This window comes from Plutella xylostella, chromosome 24, assembly GCF_932276165.1.
Source record: "Plutella xylostella chromosome 24, ilPluXylo3.1, whole genome shotgun sequence".
NCBI lineage: Eukaryota > Metazoa > Arthropoda > Insecta > Lepidoptera > Plutellidae > Plutella > Plutella xylostella.
Window position 1 is genome coordinate 4,619,154 of NC_064004.1, and position 16,750 is coordinate 4,635,903.

The window sequence follows — 16,750 nt, forward strand, 5'->3', positions numbered from 1 at the left end:
TATACAGATGACTTTTAAAAAAACGTATATTTTTAATTTTTTTCGTTATTATAAATTTCAAAACCCGTACTAGAGACGGGTCACTTTATCTAAATGATGGAGTTGTGGTTAGCGCTGCAGTTTGGTTTTTCTGAAGCTTCGGAGCGCATGTCGAACCACGGCTTGCGTGACGTCGCTTCTCCCAGTGAACCTGTGCGGCTGTCTTATCTCTCAGAGCGATGTCTCCCAGTCAACCTGTGCTTGCAGGACGAAGGGGCAGCCGGCGCTGTACGGCGACGTGCGGCTCACAGTGCAGGCGCCGCGCACGCGCTACACCCGGGAGATCGTCTTCCACTTCCAGGATCTTGTCGGTAAGATGCGGGTTTTTAACCACTGATGGAAAAGAGGGGTGTTGTAAGGTTGATGTGGCTGTGTGTCGGTGTATCTGTCTCTGGTAGCGTAGCTTTTAAATGGCGGAACCGATTTTTTGTTTTGTTTTTTGGGTTGTAACTAATGTTACTCCGAGTGTCTTTAGCCATAGTTTCATGAAAATCTGTTCAGCCGTTAAAAAGTTATGGATATTTTAGAGTTGAATGTCGGATAAAACAGCAGTCATGTCGTGTGACGCCGGCCGCACCGTAAATTGGTCAAAATAAAATTACTCCTTATTAATGAATTAAAATTAATTAATTACCAACGTACTTAGTTACTTACTTAATTATTATATTTTCAGTGAGTTTCGGCGGCGCAGCAGGTCTGTTTCTTGGGGCGAGCTTCCTGAGTTTCATAGAGATATTCTACTTCATATTGGAGAGATTCAGCACACTGTGTTTCAAACCAACACGCTCGAATGTCGTCGCGACGTCCAAAACTGTAAGTAAAGCTAGGAAATTCAGTAATAATTTTAGCACTAGACGAATGTCGTAGCATTATTATGTACCTACTTACCTAAGTATAATAGTTTTGCGAAAAATCATTCAGTATTTTTGTATAGAAATTCACACAAGTGTGTCAATTTCATCGGCATTGCCACCTTTTCTCCATACATTTATGGAAATCTGTTTGGTCAGATCAGATAGTACGACACCGATAGGTGAACGCTATTAGGGCGGAATTTATACTATTACTCTTCCTTTATCCCTAGTAGGCAATTAGTAATTAATTGATAATTTTTATTCTAGGAAAATGTCGTGCAAATGCCGATACCATCATACGAATCGCTACGCATCGACCAGCTCACCAGGATATTGGAGAACCGACATCAGTACCGCACCATCAAGGCTAGAAGGAATGTCAGCAATCAAATATCGTACATTGTCGCTAAATAGATGTTAACAATAACTCATAACTCATAAAGCTTAAAGAAAATAAAATAAGTTTTGTTTTTAATAAGTAGGGGAGACTGGGGACAAAAGTAACAGTTTGTAGTTTCTGTCTGATTTCTCGTTATTTATAACATTTACGATAAAATAAATATAGTCACATAAAACTTTCGTTTATAGTCTACAAATATCCTTTATTACTTTACTTAATGCATCCCGAATTTTAGCATTTCTAAAGCCTCAAAAAAAAGGGAAATCGTTACTTTCGACCCCATGGGCAGGGCGAAAGTAACAAGGCATGGGTCGAAAGTAACAACCCATAAATTCTACCCAATGTTATAAATACGATTCAAAATAAAGAACAAAAGGGTGGATTTCAACAAGTCCTAAAAAATCTTCATTTCCGTGGACTTTTTTATCTTAAGGTTTTTTATATTAGAAAAACGCTTTTATTAAAGTTTTTGTTCATGTTAGTGTTCTTACTAAATGGGTAGCAGATAAGTTAAAAACTGAACGAGATACGGATGATTAAAAATTTCACGCCACGGCGATGAAACATGCGTTCACGGCAATGAAACAAGCGTCCACGGCAATGAAACAAAGGCCCACGGCAATGAAACAAACTTCCACGGCAATGAAATAACTGTATACAATGGAAATAAAAGAATCAATGCACTGCATTTTTTTAAAAAGACTGTGAGGGAAACGCAAACTTAGACAGGTATGTATGGCAGAAATATTTGGATAGATATTGGAACGAAAGAAAGAACGACAGTATGTATAAAAAATAAGAATATAGTATGGAATTCTCTAAGTAGCATTGTGGGGTCCGTATTGCGACGTATGAAAGAAAATGTTTCATTTCACACTAATAACGTTCACAAACTTTGATCATAAACCTTACCTATAACATCTATATTTTCATAAGGTATAATATCCAATTTTTATACTGTTCATTTTATGTAAAATTCATAAAATATACTATAATATGACATAATCTGTGCAGAATTACACAACACCGGCAAAACACCTAGCACCAAAATATAAAGATAGGTGCGGTTAGGTGCACATGTTGGTCAGCTAAGCGTCCCCCTACATAGCGCCAATAATAATAACGCACTCAAAACTCCTTGCACCAAAACCTAAACATAGAGCGTCTCCCCATGTAGCCCCGCTTCGCTTTTGATGAACATGTGCACTTAACCGCTCCTCCTCGCTTTTCTCGTCATCGCACCTATCTTTAGGTTGTGGTGCTAGAGGTTTTGATGGTGTTGTGTAATTTAACACAGATTATGTGATATGATAGAATATTTTATGAACTTTATGCTAAATCATAGTATATTTTAATTGGTATAATAATATGAAATGTACATGTTATCATCATCAGCCTATAATCATCCAATGCTGGACATAGGCCTCTCCCAAGGAGCGCCACAACACTCGGTCCTCGGTCTTCCGAATCCAGCCACTAACGGCTACCTGCCTAGGCTTGCATATTTTGACAGCTATGTTGGTAACCTTAGTCCTCTGACGTATAACCTCTTTTCTGATACCATCCATAAGAGAATCCCTAAGCATAGCTCTCTCCATAGCACGCTGAGTGACTTTAAATCGGTGGACCAGTCCCACCATCAGTGTCCACGTCTCTGCACCATATTTCATAACTGGCAGGGCGCGATGGTTGAAGACTGTTGGATGCGCCTTTCAGCCTCCTTGTCGAAGTTGCTTCTGCCTAGCCGAATAGTCTGCCTCCGGTAGTCATATTATTTTTATTTATTTATTTATTTATACTTTTATTGCACAATATACAGAAGTAAATATGTACAATGAGGTGGACTTAATGCTAGAAGCATTTTCTACCAGTCAATTATTGCACAACTTCGATAGTTGTCTCACGAACGATCACCGGCTCCGGTTTTATGTGAACATTCTACATGACTTTTGTCTTGCCCAAGTACATACGGAGGCCTACACGGTGCAAGCAGCATTAAGGCCACTTAGCATCCAGCTGAGTTCCTGCAGATATGTATGTTCTATTATATTCTATTCTACTATCTGTAGGAGGTGTAAGTACCTGCATCTGGCTCTCTCGAATGGGACCTTTGTGCAATGTGAATATTCTATTCCAAGGTCTAAGCTGCCTTTCTAAGCTTGGATAATTTCCCACCACGCTAGTCCACAGGGGGTGGCTGGGTTCACATATTATCTAGATGTGCTAAATCTATAGGTAGATATGCAGGATTCGTCACGATGTTTTCCTTCACCGTAAAAGCGATGGTATACATTGTATTTAAATTCAAAGGAACACATTGGTACATGTCAGCGCCGGAATTCGCACCCGCATCACTGGCGTGGGAAGCGGGCGCTTACCCGACTGAGCTACCACCGATCTTATTTATACATAACGTTCATTATAATTGATTCGATTGTTATTATTAATGTAATATTATATATTTCGTTTATATACATCTCGATACGCACCCGTCTTAACGCACTGCAAAAAGAGGTAATTTGACTAGTCCTGTAGGTAATATGTCACTGATCGGTATTACCTGTATTACAGGTAAAAGATGGTAAAGATATGTTACTTTGCCTAATCATACATACCACGGCGATGAAAACATAAGTCACGGAAATGAATAACCTGGCCACGGAAATGAATAACCTAACCACGGCAATGAATACAAATTATTTTACAGGACATGGCAATGAAATTTTTTTCATTGCCGTGGCTTTTTTTTCATTGCCGTAGCAAATATTGGCCACGGAAGCCACGGAAATGAAAGCATGGCGATGAAAACCAAGCCATTAAATATAAATAATTAAAAAAGTATTAACTATTCGAAGAAATAAACACTTTATAAGTTAAATATTTTCAAAAAGCTTTCTTTTGAATGCTTACTCTAGAAGACAAACTTAATTTTATAGAAGTTATATCTATCCACGGCAATGAAAGAAAAAATGTCCAGTCCCCGAAATTTTTACTGATTTTCACTATAGCGCAAAAACGCGGGCACCGATGTACCTCCTTCCACGTCGAGCAGTTAGGCGACAATTGTAAGAAACGATTAGCGCACTGAAGGGGGCACCCAAGTTCATAGATAAAACAATATCCTTGATCATGTTTAGGACACGGCGATGAACAGAAGTTCTGGGACACATGAATTTTCACTTACCGTTCGTTATATTCTTTATATATTCCAATAAATGTATTACGTGACAATACTTTAACTATTAATGTATCAAATGAAACTAAGTTTAACTATCAATACTCAATATTTTTTCATCAATGAAGAATAATACAAAACGTGGTGACGTGGGGACAGACACGGCAATGAAAGATTTGGAGGTTTAATATTTTTTTTAAAAATATCCTTTAATCCTATTAATAAAATATTTAGTGCTACACATAGATAACTATTTCACTTAACCGGAAAAAAATATAAGAAAATTATAACTTGGTTTTTTAGTACCGATTTCATTGATGCCACGCAATTTTTGGCTGCGGGAAATTCACCCAAAAAAATCAATCAAATTATTTAGTTAAGAAAACTTCTTAAAAAACTATCAAAACTAAAAAAAACTTATAACTTATTGACAAAACTAAAAAAAACTTCTTAAGATAAACTTTAAATGAGATCCATCATTTAAACTGACTAACTGATAAGAAGTTGTTTTATTTGTGCTATAATATACAATATTATGGCACAAATATCTAATCAAAACAACAAAAAATAAAAATTTACAATGTGACATAGCAAACTTACCAATGTAACATGTTACTTTTGTCCTGCCGCGAGCTGTTACTTTTGTACCCATCCCCATTTTTGAAATATCATTCGACATAACTTTAAAACAGCACGTGTTATTCGAAAACAATTTATAACATGCTACAGACAATCTTATAATGAATCAATGAGCAAATAGTCATATGATTCTTGGCATCTTAATTCTACGTAAACACTAAATGAATAAACACCAAAAAACTTACTTTTGGTGCGTAAAAACACGAAATGCTCACTAACACAATATTGCACCAAGGCTCGGGCGCGGAAAATGATAGCATGCGCGGGGGGGCAGTGCAAGCTGTCAACCAGCTGTCACGAGCGACGTTTCGGCTATTGGGGAAGTCTACAGAGTCTTTGTTACTTTCGACCCGCTGTTACTTTTGTCCCCGGCCTACTTATTATGTTCAGTATCATGATCATACTGTAGCGACACATGTTATAGTCACGTTTTGCATTGTAAGCCTTTTGGTAACTTGTTCAATGCGCAGACACCAGTCGTCTCGCGCCCGTCACTTAGTTCACACACGAAATGCAAATTGGTTACTATGTGTAGAATCTGATTAAATAGTTTGGCCTCAAGAAACCTGCATTCTTCATTTACCATGGATCCCATAGTCACCCGACATGTAATCCTACATTGGTGACCTCCGACAAACTGGACACGCAACCTTCGGAAGAAATTATGGAGTCAGGACGGCGATGACGCGGCGCAGCATGGAACGGCGTGGACGAGACGGCTCCCCCAGCAGGGTCATGGGGTAACAGGCGCAAACATCAAGAAAATCATCTACTGGAAGTGCATCACCCCTTCAGACATTTTGGTTACGCAACGAAGAAGAAATTAGCGTATCGAAGCATCTCAAGTCAGCACCTGGACGAGCGGAACACATAGAAGGTACGATTGCGCGTTCACGACGGAAGGTCAACGGGCGGTAATCTGCGCTTCTGGAGTATGCGAGTTTTTGTATTGTTTTCCTCGCTGCGAGGCTGCCGAGCTGGAGCATAGTGGACTGGTCACCCACGCGGAGGCTCACTCGAGGGTCCTCAAGGAAGTTCCCGCCAGGATGGATGAGAAGTGCTAAGAAAGAAGCTATTTTTAGATCGGAAATTCACATGGTTTAATCACACACGCAGTCGGATTCGCAGAACCGAGGTAGCAGCGTTCATCTTGCACGGTCAGCGGAATGTGATAAGCGCGTCGCGAGTGAACAAAGTGCTACGTAGTTATACCGAGTGGTTTATTGTGTGATTTATAAGTTTGATTTGTTAATTTTCTATCAGTATTGAAATGTAATTTTGTGATTTCTGTTTTGTTTGATATTGTATGTTTCAAGTTTAAAGCTCCGTAAGAGAGGCTTTTGTAACATAGGTATTACGTATTGTACTTGAAAATTTTTGACAAAAATTTTGAAAAACGGGGGAAGTGATGTAGCGACACATGTTATAGTCACGTTTTGCAATGTAAGCTTTCTAGTAACTTCCAGTAGCGAACAATGCGCAGACGCTAGTCGTCTCGCGCCCGTCACTTAGTTCACACACGAAATGTAAATTGGTTACTATGTGTAGAATCTGATTAAATAGTTTGGCCTCAAGAAACCTGCATTCTTCATTTACCATGGATCCCATAGCCACCTCGTATACCCTAAAATACTATGACCATTTGATAATCAAAAGTAGACATTTTAACACCCTGCATTAGATTTTTTACCTACACGTTACTCATATAATGGTAGCATAGGTAGGTACCTACCTACTTTTTAATTATTGTCCATTATAGAAGTTTATACAACAACACAATTTACTATGAAAGTCCATTTAGTTTAATGAATGACACGAAATCAGAATAAAATATAAAATTCCTATCTCCTATGGACTGGCATGCAGAGGAAAATAATGCATTAGGTATCTACCCACCTTCCTTTTTTAATTAATATTTTTTTAATAATGAAGGCGTTTCATTAAGTTAACGATATTTTAATACAAACTAGATGGAGTGTCAATCCTAACTAATATTATAAATGCGAAAGTAACTGTGTCTGTATGTCTGTCTGTCTGTCTGTCTGTTACTCTTTCACGCCAAAACTACTGAACGGATTTGAATGAAATTTGGTATACATACGGTCTAGACCCTGGGAAAGAACATAGGCTACTTTTTATCCCGGAATTCCCACGGGAAAACTTTTTAAGGCGAAGCGAAGCGCGCGGGAACAGCTAGTGCAAAATAAACGTCTCGACAAAATTAATAACACCCCATTTCTACCACTCAACTCTTATTTGGTTATCAAACTAATTCATGTACTTAATCCTGAAGATTAAAATTTATGACTTTACTAAAGTTGAACTTAAGAAGTGTTTGCTTTGTTTTTGTATGTGACACCACCATCTTGTTTGTATATTGTTAATCTAAGAGTGGCGTAGTGCTAATTATTTGATGGAATTATGCAGTGTGCACCAATGGGTGTGAAATATTAGTAGACGCTATGTATCCCAGTCAGTTTTCCCTACATGATCATCAATATCGTCAAGGTAAGTCTTTAAAACTTTAGCCGATACTGAAGACAATTCTATTATATTCTATTTTCTATGGTGGTGTTAGTACCTGCTGCACCTGGCTCTCTCTAATGGAACCTTTGTGCATATCCTCAAGGTCTAAACTAAACTTTCTAAGCTTGGACCATTTTCAACCACACTGGTCCACTGCGGGTTGGTGGGTTCACGTAGGTATCTAGATAGGTTTCCTCACGATGTTTTCCTTCCCCGTAAGAGCGATGGTATACATTTTACTTAAATTTCAAACAACTCATTGGTACATAATATATCAGGTATTCGAACCCGCATCTCTAGCGTGCTTACCCGACCACCGCATCCTAAACACGACTAACACTCATCTCTGTCCAAGCTCCGAAGAGATCCAGACCCTCCACTCCTGCAACCAAGTCCTCGTCATCATGCGAGAGAGGGGGCAAGTGGGTGGTCCACAGTCTGCGGCAGTTCTGTCGGGACACCAGCATGCACGGCTTCGGGCATATCGCCGTGCCTGGCAGGGTTTGGGCGGAGAGGTAAATAGTTTGGCAATAGTTTCCTATCTATTCTACTCTATTCTCTGTGGGGGTGTAAGTACCTGAACCGTTGTGTATATCCCTAAGGTCTAAACTGCTTTCCTAAGCTTGGACCAATTCCCACCATGCTTTTCCACTGCAGGTTGGTGGGTTCACTTATTATCTACATGTGCTAAATCAAGAAATGCAGGTTTCCTCTCGATGTTTTCCTTCACCATAAGAGCGACGGTATAAATTCAAAGAACTCATTGGTACATTTCAGCACCGGGATTCGATTCTCTGGCGTGAGAAGCGGGCGCTTTCCCAATAGAGCTATCACCACTCGTTATCCAAACATCATCCCACAGGTTCCTGTGGATGGCCATAGTGGCAGCGGCGATCTGGGGCGCCGTGGACATATCCCTGGGCCAGTGGCAGCGCTACAACGACAACCCCACCGTGGTGACTGTGGAGAAGGACTTCAGGTCCTGGACCTTTGCTTTCCCGGCCATCACCGCTTGTGCCGGGGTGAGTTGTCAAGTCTGTTGGACGTGGCTGGACTGTGGGGTTCCACCATCGAGCAATAGCAATAAAGAATGCTTAAGCAGCGTTACTAGCTTTTCCAATCTGTCGAGGTGAGCGACGCTGCTTATGGATTGTTTAATTGCTAATGTGTCGGTGGTGGTACAGTAGCTGAACCTGTAACTCTGTCATCTGCTCAAAGGATAGGGTAGGATCGATAGGAATGACCCTAATCATGATTATAAATCAGAGCCATCCATAACCCGTTTTACTGGACAGGGTCTTCCTCAAGGGAAACCGTAAACCCATCACTTTCAAAAATCATCCACAGCTGCCTTTCTCTTCAGAAAAACTTAGAATAGAATAGAATAGAATACTACTTTATTGACTTAAAAATAATTTACACAAATAACAATTACAATATAACGCAATAGGCGGCCTTATCGCTAAAAGCGATCTCTTCCAGGCAACCTTTGGGTGGAGGAGAGACTTAAAGAATAAATGAGGAAGGTGTACAAAGTGTAGTAAACATTCATGTTTAATAATAAATACTTAAATACATACATACATAATGTAATCAAAGTTATATAGATTTATATAATATAGGTAGGTACTATTGCAAGATGGAGGAAAGATCTTTTACCTGTTTTTTGAAACCTATAGCTGTCTTCGCAAAACGGTTATTTACAGATAAAAACTTACATGACTGTGATTTTTTCTTCTATCCTCCTGACCCCGAGAGGGACCCACTGTTATTAAATTTAAAAAAAAATTAAAAAAAATACTACTGAACTGTTTTGTCACTTTGTCATAGAACAAATTGTTTAAGGGATAGGTTTAGGTACGAGTACTTTATAAAACTTAAAAGGAGTAACAGGGATACTCCATAAAACTTTTAATATAGGTATTTTTAAACTATATATTATTATTTTTTTCAATGTCCTACTCATAGCACGCCAGGTGTCAGGAGGCTATAACCTTTTGTCTGTTCCGCATCCAGAACAAAACAGACCCAGCCAAGGTGCAATCCGTGATCCAGTCGCTATGGAACCTGGGACCGTCAGACGAGAAGTACGCCTACTACCAGCAATTCGTCCGGGACGTCGCCAACACCAACCTGACCGGGGCGGCGGTGTACCAGCAGTACGCCCAGGATAAGAGCTTGGACGTTGATCTGTTCAAGTTGGTGGTTGATGTGAGGTCTTTTCTAAGTATTTTTTACTACCGGGGAAAAATAGGGGTGTTTCAAATTTAACGTGACTCCCAAACGGATGAACCGATTTTCGTTGAGGTTTTTTCGAATATGGAATAACGAATATTTTTCGATAATGTTACGCCGAGTGTTCTGAGCTAAATTTCATCCCCAATTAGTTTAGCCGTTTGGGACCTACACTTCACGACGGCTTTGGCAATGCCGATGAAGTGGACGCACACTTGTGTGAATTTCTATACACAGAATACTGAATGCGATACGTCCGTTGCGTCCACCTTGCGGCATGCTTACATTAATCATCGTCAACAGTCCACCCTCTCTACTCCCTCTCCCAGGTGATGCCTGCTCTGGACGTGAAGACCAGCTGGTGGAACATCAGCTTCGTGTCGCGCTGGACGCCCGTCATGACGGAGGCCGGCGCCTGCTACGTCACCAACTCTGTCGCCATCGCTGATATAGCTCTCAGGTACTTATAGGCTGTTTTTAACAGCATGCGGATTTGATCACGCACGCGTCTATATCATACAAGTATTCATTGTGACCCGTGGAATATGCTAGCGAGACGCGGGAAAATGGCGTGCAATCCCGTGAGCGTGATAAAATCCGCATGTTGTTAAAAACAGCCTGCAGACTGGTGAAGGGAATTTATTGCGCGGAGATGAATGGTTTTGTCGGTAGGTGAGATCCTAGCCGAAAGTTTGTCGACCAGAAGAGCCAAATAAGTAGTTTCCGAAACCGACATGCGTGTACTCGTATGAAGAGACTTATGAATGTTGTTGCGGACAGCGAGCTATCCATCCTGCTCGCACGCACAGCGCTCCCTCGCACCCACGCACGGCGCGCTTGACCAATGAGCGCGCCTCTCCCGAGTCGAGAACAATGGAGGCCTATTGGTCTCAGGTATAAATACAGGCCCTTTTTCCCTGTATTGTCAGTCTTAGCCTCGCTTCGACTCGGAGTTCTGCTCAGCGCAAGCTAGCAAGCTCACCACCGCCGACCGAAAGGAAGGCACCCAAAAGGGTCGAACCCCCGGTTCCCCTTTTACGCACATGGTTGCGTGACTCCGACCGCAAGGAAGGAACCCCGACGAAGGCGAATCCTCGATTCCCTGAGTCACCCCGCCGAAGTCCGAGCCAGGGAGCAGACTTCGCGCGGGCTGGAGCCAGCAGCCGCTGGTCCAGACGCCAACTGGCCCGACGACGCCACGCTCGACGTCCCGGTGCCACGCGTGACGTCACCCCGACGCCACGCACGACGTCGCCCCGACGCCCTACTCCAGACACCCGTCTGGCCCAGCAGCGACGCCCGTCGCTGCTACCGCGACGCCCGTCGCCTCCACCGTGACGCCTGCTGCGGGTCGAGCCGGTAACCACCGCCGCTCCCCGCAGCCCACCGCCCAGACACCCGTCTGGCCCAGCAGCGACGCCCGTCGCTGCTACCGCGACGCCCGTCGCCCCGACGCCACTGCTGCGGGTCGAGCCGGTAACCACCGCCGCTCCCCGCAGCCCCTCACGAATCCACGGTACGGGTCGAGCCGGCATCCTGCCCTCCCCGTGACACCAGTATAGTGAACAGTGACTAAAAGTGAATAAACTGTGATATGGACACCCGTCCTTTAGTGAACCTTTTATCTGTTTCTATGTGTGTTAACCTTTGTGTGTACCGTGTATGTGATTGTGTAAATAAATTCCTCTTGTTGAGGAGAGTGAAATCGAAACGGTATTTTATTCACCGCTCAGTCCACTTACTGTCCTCAACAGTTTGGTCCTTCGAGCCGGATCCGTTTCCTAACGGATCAGTGATACCAGTGTTGTGCAATGTTGCTGACGTGCTCCACGCCGTCAGCCATCCCGTTTCCCGCGGCGCCGCTATCCAGCGCGCGCCGCGCCACCGCATCCGCGGCACTGCCATCCGGCACGCGCCGCCCCGCCGCGCCCGCGGCTACATTCCCCCTCGCCGGGCCGTCTGACGCGCCGACCTACCGCCCTATGGTAGTCGGTCGCGAGACGGAGCCGCGAGGGACCTCCATCGCCGACTCAGAGCGATCCTCGATTTCCCTGCGCATCCGCCAGGTTCAGCTGAAGGCTGAAGAGCAGCTCGCCAAGCTTGCGCGAGCTAAGTTGCGAATCAACAAACAGTTGATCGAGCTAGAAGAGGCTCACATGCAACGCCGCCTTGCTTATGAAAGCGAGTCAACCTACGAAGATGAACCAATATACGGCCACGCCACGGCCGTACCGATGAGTCATCCGACTTCATCTTTCTCCGAACGTCGAAGCCTCGACGCTCATCCACATGCCGCCATCCCGGCGCCTATGTCCCATGGCGGGCAGACCACCCTGCCCCGAGAGACACTGTCATGTTGGCAGAGAGAAAACGAAGCCCAGCTCCGCTGCAGTGAGCTAGAGGCCCAGCCCCGCTACACCGAGCACGAGATCTGCTACGAAGCAGACTTCCCAAGTAAGCAAAGTGACGTTCCCAGTTACGTGCATACCGTCGACCGACGGCATTCCTCTCCTGTTCGTCAGTGTAGTGACAGTGAAATTTACTGCTATATCAGTGATAATGAAGATTATGAAAGTGAACATGTGAGTGACTATGTGTCACCTGTGTGCCGCGGCACAGTCACGGGCTACCTGGAACCGGTTTTACCCTCCGACGGTAGAACCGCCGCAGGCCCAGACTACCTGAAACCTGTTCCGCCCGCCGACGACCAAACCGCCGCCAACCATGTGAGTCACACATTGACTACCTGGAACGAGTACCCTTCACACTCAGCCATAAACGCCGCTACAGTGATAAAAGTGTCGTTCAATGAATGTGTTGCGAGTGTTGACATAGTGCCAGACAATGAGTGTGTTATTGTCCATTCCGTTCCGTCTCTATTGGATAGAGACCCGCCCGACCGGGCCGACACCGCCACCTGTGATAGTGTGTGTAGTGAAACTGAAAAAGTGCCAGTGTATGTGTGCCACAACTCCAACGGCTGTGATGATGACACATACATTGAGGTCGTCAGTCCTGACGCCACGCTCAAGGCACGAGACCCGGCCGTCCAACCAAATGACGGCCCAACTACTACCGATGCGGTGAGTCAACCTCTGCCCATTTTCCAACAACGGTGTGACGCTGACGCTCACTATGAGCGCCGCGACGCCGCCGCTGTTCCTGAGTGGGACACACCCGTCCCGCCCACTCCACCGTTTCCCGAGCACCGAATCCCCGACGCTCGCCAAGTGCATGTCAACCCTGACAATGTACCTGAGCGAGACACACCCGTCCCGCCGATGGATGGCCAACCTACGACTGTCTCGCTGAGTCAGCGTCCGCTGACTCCACCGTTTCCCGAGCGCCGAAACCTCGACGCTCGTGGTGAGCGCCTAGACACTGGCGCTGTTCCTGAGTGGGACATCACCGTCCTACAGCCTGATGACCATTCCACGATCATCTTGCTGAGTCAGCAACCGCTGACAGCACCGTATCCTGAGCGCCGAAGCCTCGACGCTAAGCTTACTACTCCTGTCCTCGTGTGTCGAGTACCCGACACACGATACCATGCCGACACACACAATGTTGGCCGTGACGTCTACACACATGAGATGCACGTCAAGACCGACGCTGCCTTCCAATGGACGAAGTCATCCACTTCCCCGTCCACCCCCGCCGCTGCCGCAATCCTGCCGCAGCCCGCGGATTCCGTCTCTGTGCCGCTACCAGCTGTCCAGCCAACAGCACGAGACGACTCCGCGCAGCCACGTGAGTTGCCTACGGGGGGAGCCCTTCTTCCCCCGTTGTGTGTTATTCCGCTGCGTCATCTTCCCGCTGCTGACACTGAGCGCGGGACCTCCGCTGACGTGGCCCCACCAACAGTAGCGAGCCGAACCGCGCCGCTACTCTCCGCTGCACGTCATTCCCCAAGACGCTGCCTTTTCCCCGCTGCTTCCAGACAGCGCGGGGCCTCCACTGACACAAGAGTGTCACCTCCTGCGACACCAGTGAGGCAGCCCGCTTCACTGAAGTTCTATGAAGGCCGCACCCCGCGGCACCATCCCGCTGCTACATCCAGCAGCCGAGCCACGACCGCCCCGAGACGTCCACTCGTCGAGACGTGGATCCACGACGGGGGGAGCCCCTCCTCGTCGAGTCGTGGCTACCAACCTGGACACGCAACACGCGGTCCCACTGGCCACCCCAGGCCAGCTCCAACTACATCACCGGGTACAGCCACGCTGCTGAAGCCTACTCGGCGCCCGACACTCGTCGTTGACAATCACGACGACCGTCGCTCCGTGCCGCGCCGCCCCGCTGCTATGAAACAGCGCGGGGACTCCACTGGTCACCCCAGGCCAACTCCAGCTACATCAGCGGATACAACTACGCCGCTGATGCCCACTTGGCGCTGCTCCCTGCAGCGCCAGCCCGCTGCTACGAAACAGCGCGGGTACTCCAATGCCGACCCTGCGCCGCAGGCGTCCCGAGTGCGCCGCCGTCGACCGCAACGTCCCGCTGCTACACAGCGCGGGATCTCCACCGGACGCACGCAAGAAATTCCAGTTGCACCAGCAAGCAAGCCTGCTACGCTGGTGTTCACCGCACGCGTCCCCTCACCGTGCAACCGTTTCCCCGCTGCTGTGAGCCAGCGCGGGGTCTCCACTACAACCGCACGTCATCCTTCGACGTGCATCCACCATCCACCCGCTGCTACCATACAGCGCGGGTTCTCCACTGCAGTGACAAAGGCGGGAGACCTCCAGCCTATGTCTGCCACTCTGCCGCACCATTCCGCCGCAGAACTCGCACGACGATCCCTCGCCGTGTCACGAGTCGTCGACGGGGGGAGCCTCCCCTCAAGCTCCGATCGAGACCACCCCGGCCGCCGAGGCCGCCGAGGTCACCGAGGTCGCCGAGACCACAACCCTGAGTCCGCATCCAGCGGACCTGCTGGCTACTCCCAGTCATCCAAAGGATCAGCAAGTAAGCCTACTCCGCTGATGACCACAGAGCGCCGATCGCCATCGCGCCGCCACCCCGTAGCTTACAGACAGCACGGGGTCTCCAAGGACTGCATCCAAGCAGCCCCACTGACACCAGCCGTACTGAGGCCCACTGCGCGCTCCCGAACGCGCCGCCCTGCTGCCTCCATGAGCAACCTCGCCGTCACCACGTCAAGACGACCCTTTGCACGAGTCGTCGACGGGGGGAGCCCTCCCTCTTCCACCGGTGGCCGCTTCATCGAGTCTGGACCCAGACGACCCACAGGCTATCAACAGCCTTCCATGAAGAAAGCGTGCAAGCCTGCACCGCTACACCCTTCGTGCCGCCCCACGTGGCATCACCCCGCTGCTTCCTCACAGCGCGGGGACTCCGCTGACTACCCTCCGTCAGCACCTGTGAGCAAACCAATTGTGCTCGTTTGGTACCGCACCCCGCCGTGCCACCCCACCGCTATGAAACAGCGTGGGGACTCTCCTGGCTACAGACAGCCATCACCTGGGACACCAACGTCCCATCCTAAGCGCCCCCAGCCGCGCAAGACCCGTCCAGCCGCACATCCCGTGCGCCGTGAGACTCCAACTGGCACCCTGCCAGTTACCACACTGCTCGCAACCGCTGAGCGCCGCACCCTGCTGCACCGTCCCACTGTGCACCCCGTACAGTGTGGGACTTCCACTGGCTGCCCCCAGCCAGCACCGAGGCCTGTCAGCAAGACCGCTGCGCTGGCACTCCATGCGCACTGCCCTTTGCCGTGCTGCAACTTTCCTGCGCGCCGCCCTTCGCCGAGCCGCAACTTCCCCGCTGCATTTACACAGCGCGGGGTCTCCATTGGCTTGACCGAGCCAACTCCAGAGCCGACGTCTACGAAGCCTGCGCCACTGACGATCAGTGCGCGCGGCTCCCCGTCATGCTACCCCGCTGCTCTAAGCCAGCGCGGGGTCTCCGCTGCAACCGCAGCCATTCCTGAACTTCCGCCGACTGCAACCAGCAGCCCAGCTATGGTGCAGAGACCGCCACCGAGGTGGCCCCGACGCGGCTGCGTTACTCGCTTCAGGAGGAACCAGCCACAAGCGGAAGCTTCATCGAGCCCATTGACGCCCACACCGGTCGTCAATCCAGAGGGGCTATCCACACCACCCCCAGCCGCACCAAGAATGCGGCAGACAGCATCTACCCTGGACAAGGAGTCCAATCCGGACGAATAGTTCCTCGCTGTCCTCCAAAGAAGGCTCATTTCATATACGCCGGGGGGAGACTGTTGCGGACAGCGAGCTATCCATCCTGCTCGCACGCACAGCGCTCCCTCGCACCCACGCACGGCGCGCTTGACCAATGAGCGCGCCTCTCCCGAGTCGAGAACAATGGAGGCCTATTGGTCTCAGGTATAAATACAGGCCCTTTTTCCCTGTATTGTCAGTCTTAGCCTCGCTTCGACTCGGAGTTCTGCTCAGCGCAAGCTAGCAAGCTCACCACCGCCGACCGAAAGGAAGGCACCCAAAAGGGTCGAACCCCCGGTTCCCCTTTTACGCACATGGTTGCGTGACTCCGACCGCAAGGAAGGAACCCCGACGAAGGCGAATCCTCGATTCCCTGAGTCACCCCGCCGAAGTCCGAGCCAGGGAGCAGACTTCGCGCGGGCTGGAGCCAGCAGCCGCTGGTCCAGACGCCAACTGGCCCGACGACGCCACGCTCGACGTCCCGGTGCCACGCGTGACGTCACCCCGACGCCACGCACGACGTCGCCCCGACGCCCTACTCCAGACACCCGTCTGGCCCAGCAGCGACGCCCGTCGCTGCTACCGCGACGCCCGTCGCCTCCACCGTGACGCCTGCTGCGGGTCGAGCCGGTAACCACCGCCGCTCCCCGCAGCCCACCGCCCAGACACCCGTCTG

At 48.3% G+C, this 16,750-nt stretch overlaps 1 protein-coding gene across 2 annotated transcripts in view; it reads left to right on the forward strand.

The window, feature by feature from the left end:
- LOC105392361 (pickpocket protein 19-like) overlaps window positions 1-16,750 on the forward strand; it is a 35,603-nt gene that overhangs the window by 8,436 nt on the left and 10,417 nt on the right. Inside the window, exons 9-11 of one of the 2 annotated variants that reach the window (XM_048629887.1) lie at window positions 247-350; window positions 713-852; window positions 1,161-1,324. In XM_048629887.1, the coding sequence (XP_048485844.1) occupies window positions 247-350; window positions 713-852; window positions 1,161-1,307 (391 nt within the window). In that variant the 3' untranslated portion in view covers window positions 1,308-1,324. Of the gene's footprint in view, window positions 1-246; window positions 351-712; window positions 853-1,160; window positions 1,325-9,649; window positions 9,845-10,197; window positions 10,329-16,750 lie in introns of those variants that run through there. The other variant, XM_048629888.1, reaches the window with a different exon arrangement.